Source organism: Pseudorasbora parva, chromosome 9, assembly GCF_024679245.1.
Source record: "Pseudorasbora parva isolate DD20220531a chromosome 9, ASM2467924v1, whole genome shotgun sequence".
Classification (NCBI taxonomy): domain Eukaryota; kingdom Metazoa; phylum Chordata; class Actinopteri; order Cypriniformes; family Gobionidae; genus Pseudorasbora; species Pseudorasbora parva.
This window is the reverse complement of record NC_090180.1, coordinates 46,412,549-46,430,363: the sequence shown is the minus strand read 5'-3', so window position 1 is coordinate 46,430,363 and position 17,815 is coordinate 46,412,549. Positions and strand designations below refer to the sequence as shown.

General features: G+C 36.9%; 1 protein-coding gene and 1 long non-coding RNA gene across 2 annotated transcripts; both read left to right on the top strand.

The window, feature by feature from the left end:
* The first annotated feature begins 2,242 nt into the window (after window positions 1–2,242).
* Window positions 2,243–9,618, top strand: cplx4c (complexin 4c). The gene is made up of 3 exons (XM_067453347.1): window positions 2,243–2,742; window positions 7,168–7,255; window positions 7,732–9,618. Exons 1-3 carry the CDS (start codon window positions 2,582–2,584, stop codon window positions 7,954–7,956), a joined length of 474 nt encoding a protein of 157 aa, XP_067309448.1. The 5' UTR covers window positions 2,243–2,581; the 3' UTR covers window positions 7,957–9,618.
* Window positions 9,619–11,068: 1,450 nt separating this feature from the next.
* On the top strand, window positions 11,069–13,435 carry LOC137089776 (uncharacterized). The gene is made up of 3 exons (XR_010907786.1): window positions 11,069–11,384; window positions 11,993–12,230; window positions 12,429–13,435. It is a non-coding gene; the product is annotated as an uncharacterized lncRNA (long non-coding RNA).
* Window positions 13,436–17,815: the final 4,380 nt, after the last annotated feature.

Genomic DNA, 17,815 nt, shown 5'->3' with positions numbered 1-17,815 from the left:
TTTGGGAAATTGTGTTGAAATATCTTGGAAGATGTTTAGGAGTGGAACTTCCATTTTCATCAAGGGTTTGTCTTTTAGGAGATAAATCTGAGATTCCTCAGATTAAAAATAAAGAGTTTTCCCTGGTTACTGTAGGGGTAGTCACGGCAGTACGACTGATACTTAGATTTTGGAAAGATATTCAATGTCCTTCACTTAAAATGTGGATTGAATCTATGATAGAGAATGTTTCATATGAAAAAATGTTAGCTAAAGTGAATGGAAATCATATGGATGTTGATATGTGGGAGAATTGTATTCAGATTATTACTTCATAAGGCATGGATCTAATATCAATCTCCCTTTGAAGTGTGACTTGCTTACCCTGTTGTGCATTTAAATGTCATTTCTATTATTATTTATTATAATTACTTTTATCCGTGTTGTTTTGTACACAATGTATTTATTTGTTTAACCTTGTACTGGTATGTTATATATATAAAAGGAAACCAATAAAAAAACTTCATTTCCAAAAAAAAAAAAAAAAAAAAAAGTTACCTGGGTTGCCTTCAAATTTTGAGTTCACTGAAATTAAAATTTTGAGTTAATACAATGAACATGTCTTGAGATTCGACAACCTTTATTAAAACATTATTACAATATTTAGTAAGCATATTGGGTAATTGTGTGCGTTTTATTTGTGATGATGCAGTGAAACATGCCAACTAGTGCTATTTTAATGATTTATCAATTTTTTTATGTGGTTCAGATACAATAATATTTTGAGTTTCTATTTATTGAACAAATTTCCTTCATTGTATCAACTCAAATTTTTAATTTCAATAAACTCAAAATGAAACTCAATGAACTCAAACTTACTTTTTTAAGTTAAACCAACAAAAACATTTTTTTTTACAGTGTGGAGAACATGATCATCAGGTTTTGTTCATATAGCTCCAGTTCTGCTGTCAATAAAGCAAAAGAGACACAACATTCACTATTTCACCTATTTATGGAAAAAATTCACCTATTTATGGAAAAAATGAAGAGACCACTTAACATTGAGAAATCCATGTTAAGTGGTCTCTTCATTTTTTCCAGAGCTGTATATTATTACAGTATTTAATGTTTAATTTTAATGTTGCTTTGCATTTCATTTTGTTGTGTAATATTTTTTATATATATTTTTATTTAACTGTAATTTATATTTATATCAGTTAATATTTTTAGTACGTCAACTTCAATCTACTTTAATTCAGCTAATTTAGATAAATTAATTTTAAGATTAAGATATAAATCTAATAATGTATTAATGAAAACGATTTTAATAGTTTTATTATTAGTTTGCAACAATTTTATAATTGTAAAAATGATCAAAATAATTATTATTTTGTATAATACTATTTTTGCATATATTATTGTGTGTTATTATTTCATAAAGGCCTATTTATATTAATTTGTTATTAATGAAAGCAATTTTTTATAGTTTTTTAATTTTATAATTATAAAAACAATGAACTAAATTAATATTTAATCTAATTTAATATATTTAATCTAATATTTATATTTCATTAATTAATTGAATTACAATTAATGTAAAGAAAATAGTTTCTTTTAGATAGCAAAAATGTTATAATTGTAAAAATAATTAACTAGCCTATATTTTTCATGTATTATTTATATTTTATTTTAGATTTATTTCAATTAGCTAAAATCATTTAATAGTTTTAGTAAGCAACAATATTATAATGTAAAAATACCTATATTCTTTAATCAAAGTCTTATATTTAATATATTTTTAATATATTTAATATATATATATATATATATATATATATATATATATATATATATATATATATATATATATATATATATATATATATATATATTATTTATTTATTTAAATAAACTCAAATGATTTTGAATAGTTTTATTTAACAGTCAAACACTCATCCAAGTTTAAACTTTTCACCCGAACAGTATTTGCAATTAAAAAATTGTATTAAAAGGCACTTTTCACTAGTGGTCACAGACCTTTAGATAATACTCTACATCTTTTCTTTTAATAAAAGAAGCAACACTCGCAAAATTTGGTGTAAAGATTTACTCAGTAATAAATTTCAGTATGAATAAGAAATCAGCATTGAATTAAATGTGAAATTTGTAAGTGGAAAAACTGAAATGGTATTTCCATGTAATGCATACTCCAATAATCTTTTTTTTTTTTTTAACAATATAAATGAAATAAGAGCCCATTCAGATGAGCAGTATTATCTGTGCTGTCCTTGGCCCAAGGAGAGGCCAGCACAGGTTTTGATGGGCTTTTATAATAAGCTAAGCCCTTGAGCCGTTTTCATCACACCCTCACCCTCACCCTCACCTCCATCACAACAACAGGTGCCAAATCGCAAACTACACCTCTATTGTCTTCATTTTGTTATTGTTGCTCCAAAAAATAAGCCATAATTAGCTTCAACGCCGGCGTTGCTGAACTGCAAAGGTTACTTCTGGAAAGCTCTGGGTCAAATACATGAACTAACACCACAAATTAGTGAATATTGGATAGTTAATCTACTCTTCAGGCCTAAAACCGGAGAACATGGCATTCCTCATGCAGCAGATGTTGGGAGACAAACTGAAGAACATGACCGGAGGAAAGGATGAACCGGAGGAGAAGGCGGACGGAAAAGAGACGGCGGCGTCTAAAGGAATGAGCAGGGAAGAGTTTGAGGAGTATCAGAAGCAGCTCATCGAGGAGAAGTGAGTATATCTTCAAATCATGCGTTCAATGCATTCAAGATACAGATGGAGAGAGAGAGAGAGAGAGAGAGAGAAGACACAAGGATCATTTGTGACATGAACATTTCCCGATTTATTTAAATGATGTCAATAAACTGCGAGTTTAGGAATACCTTGACCACACAATGTCCTAATCAATTATCAAATTTTGTTGTTGTTTGGTTTCTATTTTGGTTGGTTACAATGATTTAACTGTCCACTCTGTAACTTTTGGCTATTTATTAGTATAGAAACAATACTGTGTGCATTTTGTGGAAGAACATTGTTTTGGTTGTGCTTCGGCTCTGTGCGGTTTAATATAATAATCCTACAGCTCATAAAACATAAAAGGCTTCAGAAATATAACCAGTTTAAAAGGAAAGGATCTCAAGCTGAACTAAACTTTACCCACTCAACATTTTAACTAACCTCTGCTCACATTAGTTAAAGGGGTCATGAACAGAGAAATCAAAAACGGAACTTTTTAGTCCAAAAACTGAGATCCGGACTCGCCAAAACTCCCGAAATAATCAACACATCTCTGATCTACATTGTGTTTGCACTGTTAGTCATGATGAAGCGTTTCACAGACTCAACACGCCTGTGATCGGATACAATGCTCATCACTGCAACCTTTCATGCCCAGATCTAAATATGTGTGTGTGTGTGTGTTCGTGTGAAACACCGGAGTGTGGAGTTTCTGTGCGCGTGTTTGTGTGTGTGTGTGCGCGTGTCAGTGTATATGTGTAAGACACCGGTATGTCTGTGGTTTATGTGTCTGTGTATGTGTATATGAGTGTCTGTGTGTGAGACACCAGTGTGTATGTGTGTGTGAGAGAGACACCAGTGTGTGTGTGTGCGTGTCTGTGTATGTGAGTGTCTGTTTGTGTGTTAGAGACACCTGTGTGTGTGTGTTTGTGTGTGTGTGTGAGAGAGAGAGAGTGTGAGACACTGGTATGTGGGTGTGAGTTTCTGTTTGCATGTGTCTGTCTATGTGTGTGTGTGTGTGTGTGTGTGTGAATGTGAGTGTCTGTGTGCGCGCGTGCGAGACACCAGTGTGTGTATATGTGTGCGTGCATGTGTGTGTGTATGTTAGTGTCTGTGTGTGTGTTAGAGACACCTGTGTGTGTGTGTGTGTGTGTGTGTGTGAGTGTGAGACACTGGTGTGTAGGTGTGAGTTTCTGTGTGCATGTGTCTGTCTCTGTGTGTGTGTGTGTGTGTGTGTGTGTGTGTGTGTGTGTGTGTGTGTGTGTGTGTGTGTGTGTGTGTGTGTGTGTGTGTGTGTGTGTGTGTGTGAGTCTGTTTATGTGGTTTATGAGGACACAAATTTGTATAACTACATGGGTATTACACTGTTATTACACTATAAATGTGGTTTATGAGGACACAAATTTGTATAACTACATGGGTATTACACTGTTATTACACTATAAATGTGGTTTATGAGGACATATCAAATGTCCTCATAATTCAAATGGCCTTAAAAACATACTAAATGATGTTTTTTTGAGAAAGTAAAAATGCAGAATATTTCCTGTGATGGGTAGGTTTAGGGGCAGTGTAAGGAGATAGAAAATACGGTTTGAATCAAAATTATTGAATAATTGTAAAAATAATTAAGTATATTAACTTTTTGGGGGGGGGCAGTTATCGTAGTATTTTGTATTACTAAAAATGTAATGAATATAAAAATTAATAATGAAAAATTAATAAATTATCATTGTAAAAATAATTAAGAATAAATAACAATGTGTTATTTTGGCAGGAACACACAGTTGCCATAGTACTGTTTGTGTAAATGTAAAAACCTAAATAATGAAATATTAAAAATAATGAATTCTTTTTTTTTATTATTACAAAATAATAAATTATAGTAACTGTGGTATTTTGGTGAGAACACAGTTATTGTAGTAATTATATAAGTAACAATAAATAATATCATATTAATAAGAAAAAAGGAAAAAAAATTAAGTTCAGTCAACTTGGATGTTTAAGTAATGTCAACTTAAATTACATTACACTGTGTGTGTGTGTGTGTGTGTGTGTGTGTGTGTGTGTGTGTGTGTGTGTGTGTGTGTGTGTATGTGTGTGTGTGTGTGTGTGTGTGTGTGTGTGTGTGTGTGTGTGTGTGTGTGTGTGTGTGTGTGTGTGTTCGTGTGTGTGTGTGTGACACAGTAGATTTCTAAGACATCCAAAGGTTAAAAAAACAATCATAATGTAGGTTTCAATCCCATTCATCACACAGTGATGTTTATAAACATGAAGAAATCGTCTTAGTCTGTAGTTGTTGTCTTATCCTAATGCCCATTTCCTGTGTGGGATCAGTCCGTTATTGCCGTCATCACTGATCTGAGGTCGACTGATGTCAGAGATGCATGACAGTAAATGCGAGGATGTGATATTAATATAGCATGAATCTGTTTAATGCTGAATAATAAAAACTCTGCCTGTAAGACTTGAGCCGGATGTCTGAAGATCAACAGTGAAAAGAGAAACCGCTCAGTGTGAAAGCTGTGACGTCTCGGAAAAAAGACTACACACATTGCCGTAATGTTGCTTTGCACTATATCTTATCTCTTTATATAACTCCCGATGGCTTTAAGTGCAGAACTGGGTCAGGAGAGGCCTTATTGGGTCAAAGGTCGCGGTCTTTAGTGTGGTCCAACCACAACAACAGTCAGTTGTATCAGAACATGATCATAAAAGTGCTAGAGTCTGTTTGCATGACAACACGTCTGCTTTCCTGTGTGTGGTTTAATAAGCATTACAGCGTTTACCTTGCTCGACTCCAGATTCAGAGCCACCTGCTCCATATTTCACCCTAAACCCCTGTAACCTTCTTAGGCTCCATCCTGCTGCCGTTGGGTCAGCGAGTAACTGGGCTATTATTTCTGTCAGGAACAGTCTGTATATACGTATGAAGCAGCGCTAATCTCTGAGGGTCAGAGTAATACGATTGCGAGGGTTAGGGAGACGGTCAGATTGATTGGTTTCATGTAAAACCACTAAACGGCGTGTAAATAATAGCTCAATACCAGGCCAATCACGTCAGTTCAGCTGGAGCGAGCCTCATAAAAACACATTCATAAAATAAACAACATAAAAAAAAAATGTTTTAATAAGCGTAATTAAGCCTACTTTTGTACCATTTTTTATACATATATGGATGTTTTTTACTTTTGATGTTTTTTATTAAATGACTGCCATTAAATTCTCATAAATGTCCTAATATTTATTTTTTTATTTATTCAATCAATATAAATTCTCATATATATATATATATATAATGCATTAAAAAAAAATGAAATGATTCCCAATAGATTATCATTATTGTCCAGTAAATAGTCTCTATTTATTAAATCAATAAATGTTCATTACTATAATGCATATATGGATGCTTTCGATGTTTTTTATTACATTATTGGCATTAGATTCTCATAATTGTCTTAATATTTATTTATTTAATACATTTAAATTCTCATCAATATAATGCATATATGGGTATTTTATTTTTGATGTTTTTTATTAAATAATTACCATTAGATTCTCATGATTGTAGTAATATTTATTTATTTAATCAATTAAAATTTGTATTAATATAATGCATTTATGGATGCTTTTGATGTTTTTTTATTTATTACATTATTGGCATTGGATTCTCATAATTGTCCTAATATTTATTTAATAAATTAAAATTCTCATTAATATAATGCAAATATGGATATATTATTTTTGATGTTTTTTATTAAATGACTGCCATTGGATTCTCATAATTGTCCTAATATTTACTTATTTATTCTATCAATATAAATTCTCATTAATATAATGCAAATATGGATTTATTATTTTTGATGTGTTTTTTATTAAATGACTGCTGTTGGATTCTCATAATTGTATTGTATAGTTTTGTTTATTTAATCTATAAATTCTCATTAGTATAAGGCATACTTTCACTTTTAAAGTTTTAAATTCTCTTTTTTTTAATTCGGTGCAAAAAATATTACCTTGATTCTATACTACCTTGACTTTACAATTTAAATAATATATCATTACAGAAGAAGTTGCATAAGAAAATGCTTAATATTCATGAAAACAATGCAAAAATGTTCAGCAAAACACAATTTCTTATTTCTATCTAGTGGGATTCACCCAGGAAAGCCCTCATAAGATCGATTTAGAGCAGAATACACCAGAAACTGATCACACTGATTTACCAAAGGGCTAAAAGTCCTAAAGCAAGCAGTAAAACCCCTCAATGCGGTTTGTAAAGTATCGACCTGATTTGTATTGTCGATTATGCCGAAGGCCTCAGAAAATCCAGCTCGGGACGTGTAAAGTACATTACCTCACACTGTTACCTGTGGTCTCACATGAACTAAACCGGCATGTCGTGTGTTTCATTGACAGGATCGCCAGGGACCAGGAGTTTGCTACAAAAAAAGCAGAGAGAGCAAACTTACGCGTGCATCTGCGTGACAAATACAGACTACCACAGGTATTTTCATTCATAATGTAACATATCAGTGTGTTCATCTCACCAATGCAAAAAAAAGCTTTTCTTACTTAGTATTGTCCTGTTTCTAGTCCAAACATAACATAAAAAATAACTCAAAATTACGAGAGTTTTTGCTTAAAATAAGCTAAATAATCTGCCAGTGGGGTAAGAAAAAAATCTTAAAGCAACATTATTTTACTTTATTCGCAGATTATTTATCTTATTTTAAGCAAAAACTCTCTTAATTTTGAGTTATTTTTTTCATAAAACAATACAATAATTTTTACTTTTTCTAGCAAATATTTGATTTTTAGAAACAAGACAACAATACTAAGTAAGTATTTTTTTTGCAGTGCATATAACATGTCCAGATCACATTTAACCTGTTTTTGGGGTGGAATTTGTTTATATACTGAACCATATTTAAAATCCAAGCTAGGCCTCTGTTTTTCACACTTGCATCTGTTTGTGAACAGAGCGCACAAGACGATGCCACCGTCCAGATGGCCGGAGATGATCTGGACATCCCAGAGGAGCTGGCAAAGATGGTGGACGAAGACGAGGAGGAGGAAGAGATAAACGATTCGTTTCTGGGGAAACTCCAGAACATGGACGTGGACTTTGATTCAATCAAAGCTAAAGCTCAGAGCACGATGACGGAGGTCAAACAGGCCGCGGAAGACAAATGTGTCATGATGTGATCGTTCGGTTAAGCGTACAATAAAACCACACATCATCAACAAGTATGGATGAGGAAGAATTTTTACTTAGTTTCTTTATTTTAATGATTAAAGTAGGGATGCACCGAATCCAGATTTTTGAGGTTCGGCCGAATACCGAATCCACTGGTTAAGATTCTGCCGAATCCGAAACCGAATACCGAATCCATCCTCAGTCCGTTATCACAGTAAACACATTAATGACATAAACAACGTCCACAGCAGTGTATTTTTAATTTAATTTTAATTTTTTTAAAAAGGCAACATTATGCCAGGATGACTGTGCCGCGTTGCTGTCTGTAGATTCCTTCATGCACAACTCTTATTCTCTCGGATTGGAAGTTCGTTTTTTTTCCGCGAAACGGTTCTTTCAGACAGTTCGTTTCAATGAACCGGTAAAAAAAAAACGGATCACCGCTTCTTTTACGTCCTTACGTAATGACGTCATTTCTATCATCCCGGTGGATGAAAATACATTCAAACGCATTCATATAAATTATTTGTAATCCAAACTTAGTATGGTAATAATTATTATTGTCATCATCATCATCATCTTGGATACGCTTTTTAATTCATGTTTTGCAAAAGCCCTCAATACAGCCACTGTCGTGCAAACACTGATGTTTTACACAGATTAAATAAACTTACATTGACATAACATAAACTTACACAAATCCTCAGTTCACCCGTGCTCATATATTATCAGCATGAGTTTTCTGAGAGAAACAGCATCAGCCGTCCCACTCCGAGAGAAACAGTTCGGTTCAAGACGACGCTATCACGCATGCAGTACCTCAGCTCACCGGTTCTCACAGCAAAACATGTCTCAGTTCAGTGAACTGTTGGAGTTACAACTTATACTTCAAGATATTAGTTTATTTCTAGTCTGAGGGAGTGTCACTCATGTCAGAAAGTGAGTAACTATAGTAACTTGTGGGATCAGCGCTGATTTGAGACGCGAACCGTTTAGAACGATTCAGTCCGATTTGGTGAACTGGTTCGACCGGATCACTATAAAGATCCGGTTAAAAAGAACGATTCGTTCGCGAACCGGACATCCAGCGGCTATTGTTTAGGGTTCTTGCCACCACGAGACAAATCAGCGTTGCAAATTGAACATATAGCTCGACTTGAATTGCCTTCTTGTGACTGAAAGTACTACCAAACAACACATTTTCTGTTCACAAGTTCCATTTTCACTTCCTCACAGCCTACGGTATTCGAACTGTCCACCTAGTAAACACGTTGCCATAATCAACCGCGGCATCATCGGCCAGTATCGCGTAGTGCAAGCCTAGGGTTCGGTTCGGTGGAAAAAAATTCTAAGGTTCGGCAGAAACCAAACCCAGTAAAAAAGCCCAATATGCGGCCGAACCCGAACCTAAATCCTGGATTCGGTGCATCCCTAGATTAAAGGTGAACGATTTTTGAAAATTCACTTTTATATTGTGTTTGAACATAACTGTGCTGGCAGTATAGTGGTGAAATACACCCACTCCTCTTTTTTAAATCACCATAATCATAAGAATAAAAGCTGTTTGCAGTTTCTATGCAATGTGACATCACATATGATTAGACCACGCCCACAACTGCTGACAGACTCCGCCCTGTTAGCTCAGCTCCTCCCCTCATTGAGCTGAACACAGTCTGCCATGTTTATCTCCTCGCCAGAGCATTCAACAGCAGCGTTCAAGTAAGAACTGTATTAATAAAGCTACTAAAGTTATTCAGTCCAGAGCAGTGAGTGATTTTCTTCAGTTGTTTGATTCGTATTATAGAATCCGGTCATAGAAGGAGCTCGAATCGCAAGTAAGTCTATCCGAAATACTCTGTATTTGCTGTATTGCTTGGTGTTTTAATTACTAGAAGGAAGATACATTTTCGTTTCTGCACTTATTCCTTTTATTCATAACTTTGTTCCGTGAGCTACTCACAAATTGCACTTTAACCAGGGCAGTTTGAAGCGCGCGGTACGCAATCACCAGCCGTTATTAAATAATAATTGTTGGCTTTTAGCACAGGTAGTGAGTGATAGTTTGGTTTCGATTTGAGTCGTTGGCAGACCGTTGCGTTGATTAATCTTTGGGATAATTATAAAAGCGTCCACACCTGCTATCCCTCAAGCAGTGATCAGTGTGTATTTAATAAGCGTGTCAGCGCTGTCGCGGTAGCGTCAGCGGGAGCGTTCAGCCCTCGTGTTCAGCCGCCTCGTGTGAAGACCGACAAGTGTAAAGACATTCGTTTTCGACTCGACCTACGATCGACTCCACCGTAGACCGAACACCGAGAACGCACTTAAGTATTTATTTATTTCCCTATCCTCTTTCTCCTTCTCTCTCTTTTCACAATGTGCTTTCAATACATACCCACTATTTCTACCCCTCGCTCCACTATCAGACGCAGACGGCAGCGCAACACTGCTAATCTGCGTCTTATTCCTTCCTCTACTAATATCCCTCCCTCCTTTTCTCTGGGTCTATGGAATTGTCAGTCAGCTGTAAACAAAGCTGACTTCATTCCAGCCTTTGCCACTCATTCCAATCTGAATATCTTGGCCTTGACTGAGACCTGGATCCATCCAGAAGACTCAGCAACTCCTGCTGCTCTCTCTAACAATTTCTCCTTCTCACACACCCCTCGCCACACTGGCAGAGGTGGAGGCACAGGTTTTCTTATCACAAACAATTGGAAATACTCAACCCACACCTCTCTCTGTAATAACACCTCATTTGAATACCATGCTATTACAGTTACAGCTCCTGCTAAAATCCATCTTGTAGTCATCTACCGCCCTCCAGGTCAATTGGGCACCTTTGTTGAGGAACTAGATGTGCTGCTGTCCTCACTCCCTGAGGATGGCAGCCCACTTGTAATCCTTGGTGATTTCAACATCCACCTGGACAAACCGTATGCTACAGATTTTCACTCCCTTCTATCCTCATTCGATCTCAAACTTCTTACTACCTCACACACGCACAAATCTGGCAACCAACTTGACCTCATCTACATATGCAACTGCACTACAGAAAACACTTTGGTCAAACCCTTACACTTCTCGGATCACTACTTCATCACATTTAATATACATCTCACTACTCTTATGCTTCCACCTCCTCTACCAGTTAGTTTCAGACGAAACCTGCGTTCTCTTTCTCCCTCACACCTCTCCTCCGTTGTATCATCCTCTCTTCCATCACCCACACAATTCTCCTCTATGGATGTCAACACTGCAACAGACACTTTATGTTCCACTTTAACCACTTGTCTAGATACTATCTGCCCTCTGTCTTCTAGGCCAGCTCGCGCTACTCCCTCTAACCCTTGGTTATCTGATGTTCTTCGTGAACACCGGACCAAACTTAGGGCAGCAGAGAGAAAATGGCGCAAATCAAACGACCCATCTGACCTGAGTAAGTACCAATCTCTGCTCATTTCCTTCTCACAGGACGTCCATACAGCTAAATCCTCATATTTCCACAACAAAATCAACAGCACCTCAGACTCACGCACACTTTTCAGAACTTTCACCTCTCTCCTCTGTCCCCCTCCACCACCTCCCACCACCTCTCTTTCTGCAGACGATCTTGCCAATTTTTTCACAAACAAAACCACACTCATCAGCAGTCAGTTCACACCTCCAAACACACACACTTTTGAATCAGCCACATCCACAACCAAACATCTTCTCTCCTCCTTCTCTACACTCACTGAGGACGAAGTATCTAAGCTTCTCCTCTCCAGCCATCCCACTACCTGCCCTCTAGATCCCATCCCCTCACATCTCCTACAAGCCATCTCCCCTACACTCTTACCAGCACTCACACACATCATCAACACATCTCTTTCCACCGGCATCTTCCCTACCACATTCAAGCAGGCTCAAGTAACCCCACTGCTTAAAAAACCCACATTAGACACATCGCTTGTAGAGAACTACAGACCTGTTTCTCTCCTACCATTCATTGCGAAAACACTTGAAAGAGTTGTTTTCAACCAGGTCTCATCTTTCCTCTCACAGACTAATCAACTGGACGTAAACCAGTCAGGCTTCAAAAAGGGCCACTCAACTGAGACGGCATTACTGTCAGTTACTGAAGCCCTGCGGCTGGCTAAAGCTGCATCCAAATCATCAGTCCTCATCCTCCTTGATCTGTCTGCTGCCTTTGACACTGTGAATCATCAGATTCTTCTGTCCACCCTCTCATCACTGGGCATCACAGGGACTCCACTCCACTGGTTTGAGTCCTATCTCACAGGTAGGTCTTTTAAGGTTGCCTGGAGAGGAGAGGTATCCAAAACACATCAATTGACCACGGGGGTTCCTCAGGGCTCAGTGCTTGGACCTCTCCTCTTTTCCATTTACACTACATCACTGGGACCCATCATTCAGGCACATGGTCTCTCTTATCATTGCTATGCTGATGACACACAGCTCTACCTCTCATTTCAACCAGATGATCCCACAGTAGCTGCACGAATCTCAAGCTGTCTGGCGGACATCTCGGCATGGATGAAAAAACATCACCTGCAGCTCAATCTAGCAAAGACTGAGCTGCTTGTTTTCCCTGCTAACCCCACCATACAACACGATTTTACCATCCAGCTAGGTTCATCTCTGATTACTCCTTCGGGGTCGGTCAGAAATCTTGGAGTAATCTTTGATGACCAGCTGTCCTTCAAAGACCACATCTCGAAGACGGCTCGGTCATGCAGGTTTGCATTGCACAACATCAGGAAAATCAGACCGTTCCTTACGGAGCATGCAACACAGCTTCTTGTCCAAGCCCTGGTCATTTCTAGACTTGACTATTGCAACGCGCTTCTGGCTGGACTTCCATCTTGTGCAATCAAACCGTTGCAAATGATCCAGAACGCTGCAGCACGTCTTGTATTCAATGAGCCCAAAAGGGCTCATGTCACACCTCTATTCATCTCTCTGCATTGGCTACCACTCGCTGCCCGGATCAAATTCAAAGCCCTGACTCTTGCTTATGGATCTTCCACAAGCGCAGCACCCGCATACTTCGACTCACTCCTTCGCGTCTACACACCCACCAGAAGCCTTCGCTCAGCTAATGAGCGAAGGCTTGTGGTACCATCACAGAGAGGCATGAAATCCCTCTCTCGAACTTTTTCTTTCATTGTTCCGGGTTGGTGGAACGATCTTCCGTCCTCCATACGCACAACAGAATCACTCACTTCGTTCAAAAGACAGGTAAAAACTCATCTCTTCCATGAGCACTTAATCTTACATTAAAAAAAAAAAAAAAAAAAAAAAAAAAAAAATTCCCCCTCTATTTCTCCTTTCTTCTTTCCTTTTCTGGTCTTTGCTACTCTGAGCAGTGTACAAATCTTAGTATTTAGGGCACTTTTTGTGTTTCGTTGCCTCTTCTTGACGGATCGCTTCCTGTTCTCCTGAGTTGTAAGTCGCTTTGGATAAAAGCGTCTGCTAAATGCATAAATGTAAATGTAAATGTCGTATTAACAGCAGTAGGTACTGTACACTGCTGTCACTGTAATACACAGATCTAATATACACATTCGATTTCTTTTCCTGCTGTTTACGTTCACAGACAGAACCGACTGTGTTTATGTGAACTTTGTGTTTTTTACATATCCTTGTGTGTATTTGACAGTTTAGGTGCAATAAGACGTGAAAGAGAACTTAGTTTAATACTCACACGACGCTCCGTCTGACATCAGCTGTCCATGCGCGTGCTTTTGGTGTGTGCGCTCGAAAAACCATATATTACAAGTTTAGACTGATATGCTTTAAAACGCATCCAGATCACAAACTCTCATGATGATGAAGGACTGCAATGTCACGTGAGTTTTTAGCAGAGTATCCGAGGCACGAGCTGTACAGGCTCCACCCTCTTCTGGAAAGGGGCGGGGATCAAGAGCTCATATGCATTTGAAGATACATGCACAAAAACAGCATGTTTTCCTTCCACTCAAAACATGATCTGTGGGGTAATTTGAGCTGAAACTTCACAGACACATTCTGGGGACACCCAAGACTTATATTACATCTTGCAAAAAGGGGCATAATAGGTCCACTTTAACACAAAGGTGACTGAAAAAGACTGAATTTTCATTTTTGTGCGAGCTATCCCCTTTACAGCATAACAATGTGTCCTAACTACATGTGACATGATGCGACAAGCAACTTGTCTGTCCACACCAGACGTGAAGCGACTACGAGATTCGACAAATCAATCAAAAACCACAGGCAATCAGAACAGCGTGTGGGCGGGCTCTTGCGGCAACTGTATGGCACCAGAGATTAATCTTGACAACACTCGGAAGGAAACGGATAAGTATCCTACTCAATCAAATTCACAAATTTTACTAAAACAATCTTTGTCATAGAATATTCTTGTTTGATTACAGTTTAAATGTTCTTGTTTCCATTTGTTTCATTTCAAGATCGGAGATGAATTATGCATTGTGAACGGACACATACGCGACATGGTGTGACGCTGCAATAGGCTACGGAAGTTAAGGCATGCTTTAGCCATATAGGACAAATTCCCCTATATTACAATCAAACAAACAGTCCAAACAAAGTGACAAAAATGAATGTAGTTCAAACTCAGTGGTGTGCTAAATACTAAAATCTGATTGGTTGAATTAGGATCATGTCCTACCTGGATGAAAGCATTACAAAGCTGTGGACATCTGCTGTTTTTCTGAAAAACAATGAAAAATAAGCTCATGATCGATAATTAGGCATCATAAAATAACGTTTCTTCATCTGAAGTAGACATTCAAATCAGTGAACATTACAAGAAAGAGAAGATGCATAAGAATAAGCTTAATGTTCATGAAAATAATGCAAAAAAGGTTTCTATCTCGAAGTATTTACCCAACAGTTTCATCATAACATATTGATTGGTTGAAGTCCATAATTTGTTTGTGAATTCTTTGCGATAAAATAAATTAATAAGTAAAATATTATATATATATACGCACTGTATATGTGTCATATCTATTTTTTCTTTATATTTCATAGTCAGTTTCATTTAATATGCTTTATTGTATTATGTTGTATGAATTCAAAATAAAGCATTTGCCATCTTTCCATTAAAAAAAATGATACCGAATGCACTGTAAAAAATGATATGTTCAATAAGTTATGACAACATATGTTATTACATTGTTTTAACTCATCAAAATAAGTTAAGAAATGTTAAACTTGTTTTTATTAGTTATACAAGATGTAACTCATTTTTAAAGTCAGTTTAACATAATTTAACATAATTCATAAGTCGATTGTACTGCAAAAGTTCAAAATTTGCCTTTTTTTTTTACAGTGTGAATGTCGCATCTTGGGTAACATTTTCCAAAAAAGGTTTCCTGTGTTAAATGTAATTAACCACATCAGTTAACATTAACTGACAACTGTAAACTTAAAAAAAGGATAAAATATCAATTTTTCTCTTTTTGTTAAAAGATCTTATTGGATTTACTTAGCACAGCCCTTCAGAAGGAACTGAAGAGATGTTTCCCAAAAGACAAAATAAGAACACTTTATTAATACACTGATCATTGTATTCAAAAAGTTTGAAAATAAAGGGGCGGGGCCTGATTGAGTTAGTTAGTTAGTAGTGGTTATGGTAAGGGCCGGAGCATTTCCCAAACATGCTGGAAGTGCTTGACCAATCACAAGACACTGATCCAGCTGACCAATCAGAGCACATTGTGTGATTCAGAAGGCGGGGCTTCATAGAGACAGGAACTAAACAGTGTTACTGACAGACTGGGAACAATATGGGGAAATAATCAACATTCAAGCATTAAAAACCTGTTCTAGTATTGCCAAAACAGCATCACGACTCTGTAAAAGAGCATAATAGGTCTTCTTTAAGAATCAAGCACTTATAAATTCAGTTATATTTTTTCTTGAAGACTATATGGTTGTGAAACAGCTTATTCAGGCCAGTAGTAAATCAAAACAACATGCCATTTTTATGACCCCTATAGATTTTTTGGATAAATTTTTTATGAACATTTTGTGGATTCTGCAAGGTGTATGTATATTTAAACATATGTCTGCAATTATAAAAACTTCACATAAAAATTAAAATCTGCCATTGTTTACTGCGTTCAAACGTGAGACTTATAAATCGTATGAACAATTATGGTGCTTTTTTTTAATATAGCTAAAATCATCAAATTAAAATGATGCGTGGTGAGGTTGAGTAAATAATGACTTAATTAGGCCTCTTTGTGGATGAACATCCCTTTAAATTCACTAGTTTAAATTAGAATACAAGACAGTTGACTGTTAAAAGAGCATTGTAGGGTTTAATTCAGGAATACCTTAACCTTTTCTTCATCCTTTAAAATGTTAGCATGATGAACAAGAGTCTCTTCTTCACATCGGACAGCAGATTATCTGTTCTATCCCTTCTCTGCACCTGCAATCACAACACAGCCTAAGAATAGACAACCATAGGCACTGGGCTGCTTACTTAGCATTGCTTCATACACTTCCTCTAGACAAAGCCTTAGTTCTGGGACTTGACAAGAGATGCTTACTTCGCAGTGTACTTCTGCAGACAAAGACTTGCTTTGGTATCAAACTCCAGCTGCTCCAAATCATTCATGTGAAAAGCTCATTAACCATGAGGCTACATGCAGCAAAAACGACATGTAAGCAAGAAGAATAAGGTATTACAGTGTTTTCTGGACAAGGGTGACGGTAATACTGTGTTTTTAATTTAAAGGTGTCATGAACTGGCTTTTTTATTTTTTTATACTGTTGTCTGAGGTCAACTAATGATGTTTGTGTGGTTTTTACATTCAAAAACATCATAACTAATAAGAAATAGTCTATTTTCTACACTGGTTTTGAGGCTCTCTCCTGAACGCTGGGTTTTGATGGGCCTGTCACTGGAGACTTGTGTAGTAAACGCCCACGGCTAGGATTGGATAAGATTAGCATATTTAATGAGCTTCAGCTCCACTGTCAGTTCACATGAGGGAGGGATTGTTTTGATGATTCGATGGGCGGGGCTACTGAATTAGATGAGTTGGTGGGCGGGGCTACTGAATTAGATGAGTCAATGGGCGGGGCTACTGAATCAGATGAGTCGATGCTTATTATTCTGTAGAGACGTGTTTCGTCACTCGATGACTTCTGGATGAGGCTCATTCTGAGATTGATCGTTTATTGGGCCTGGTGTCTTTAAAAGCTTTTCTTTTACTAACAAGGAAGTTTTCAGCACTGAAACTTACAGGATATTCTTAAATTACCAGGACCTTTTATATATCAAAGGCTCAAGGGAAAGCTGATTTCTCAATTCATCACCCCTCTGAGTAGATTAAAGAAGTTTTAGAGCACTTCATGCTTCTTGCTGACCAACTTAATGGAGATGCATATTTACTTTTCCAACAGCACTTGGCACCTGCACACAGTGCCAAAGCAACCAGTACCTGGCCAGCAAACTCGCCTGACCTTAACCCCGTAGAAAATCTCTGGGGTATTGTGAAGATGTGATATGGCAGAGCCAACAATGTGCCACAGACTGATCGACTCCACGCCACGCCACATTGCTGCAGTAATTCAGGCTAAAGGAGACCCAACTAAGTATTGAGCGCTGTAAATGCTCATACTTTTCAGTTGGCCAAGATTTCTAAAAATCATTTCTTTGCATTGGTCTTAAGTAATATTTCAATTTTCTGAGATACTGAATTTGGGATTTTCCTTAGTTGTCAGTTATAATCATCAAAATGAAAAGAAATAAACATTTAAAATATATCAGTCTGTGTGTAATGAATGAATATAATATACAAGTTTCACTTTTTGAATGGAATTAGTGAAATAAATCAACTC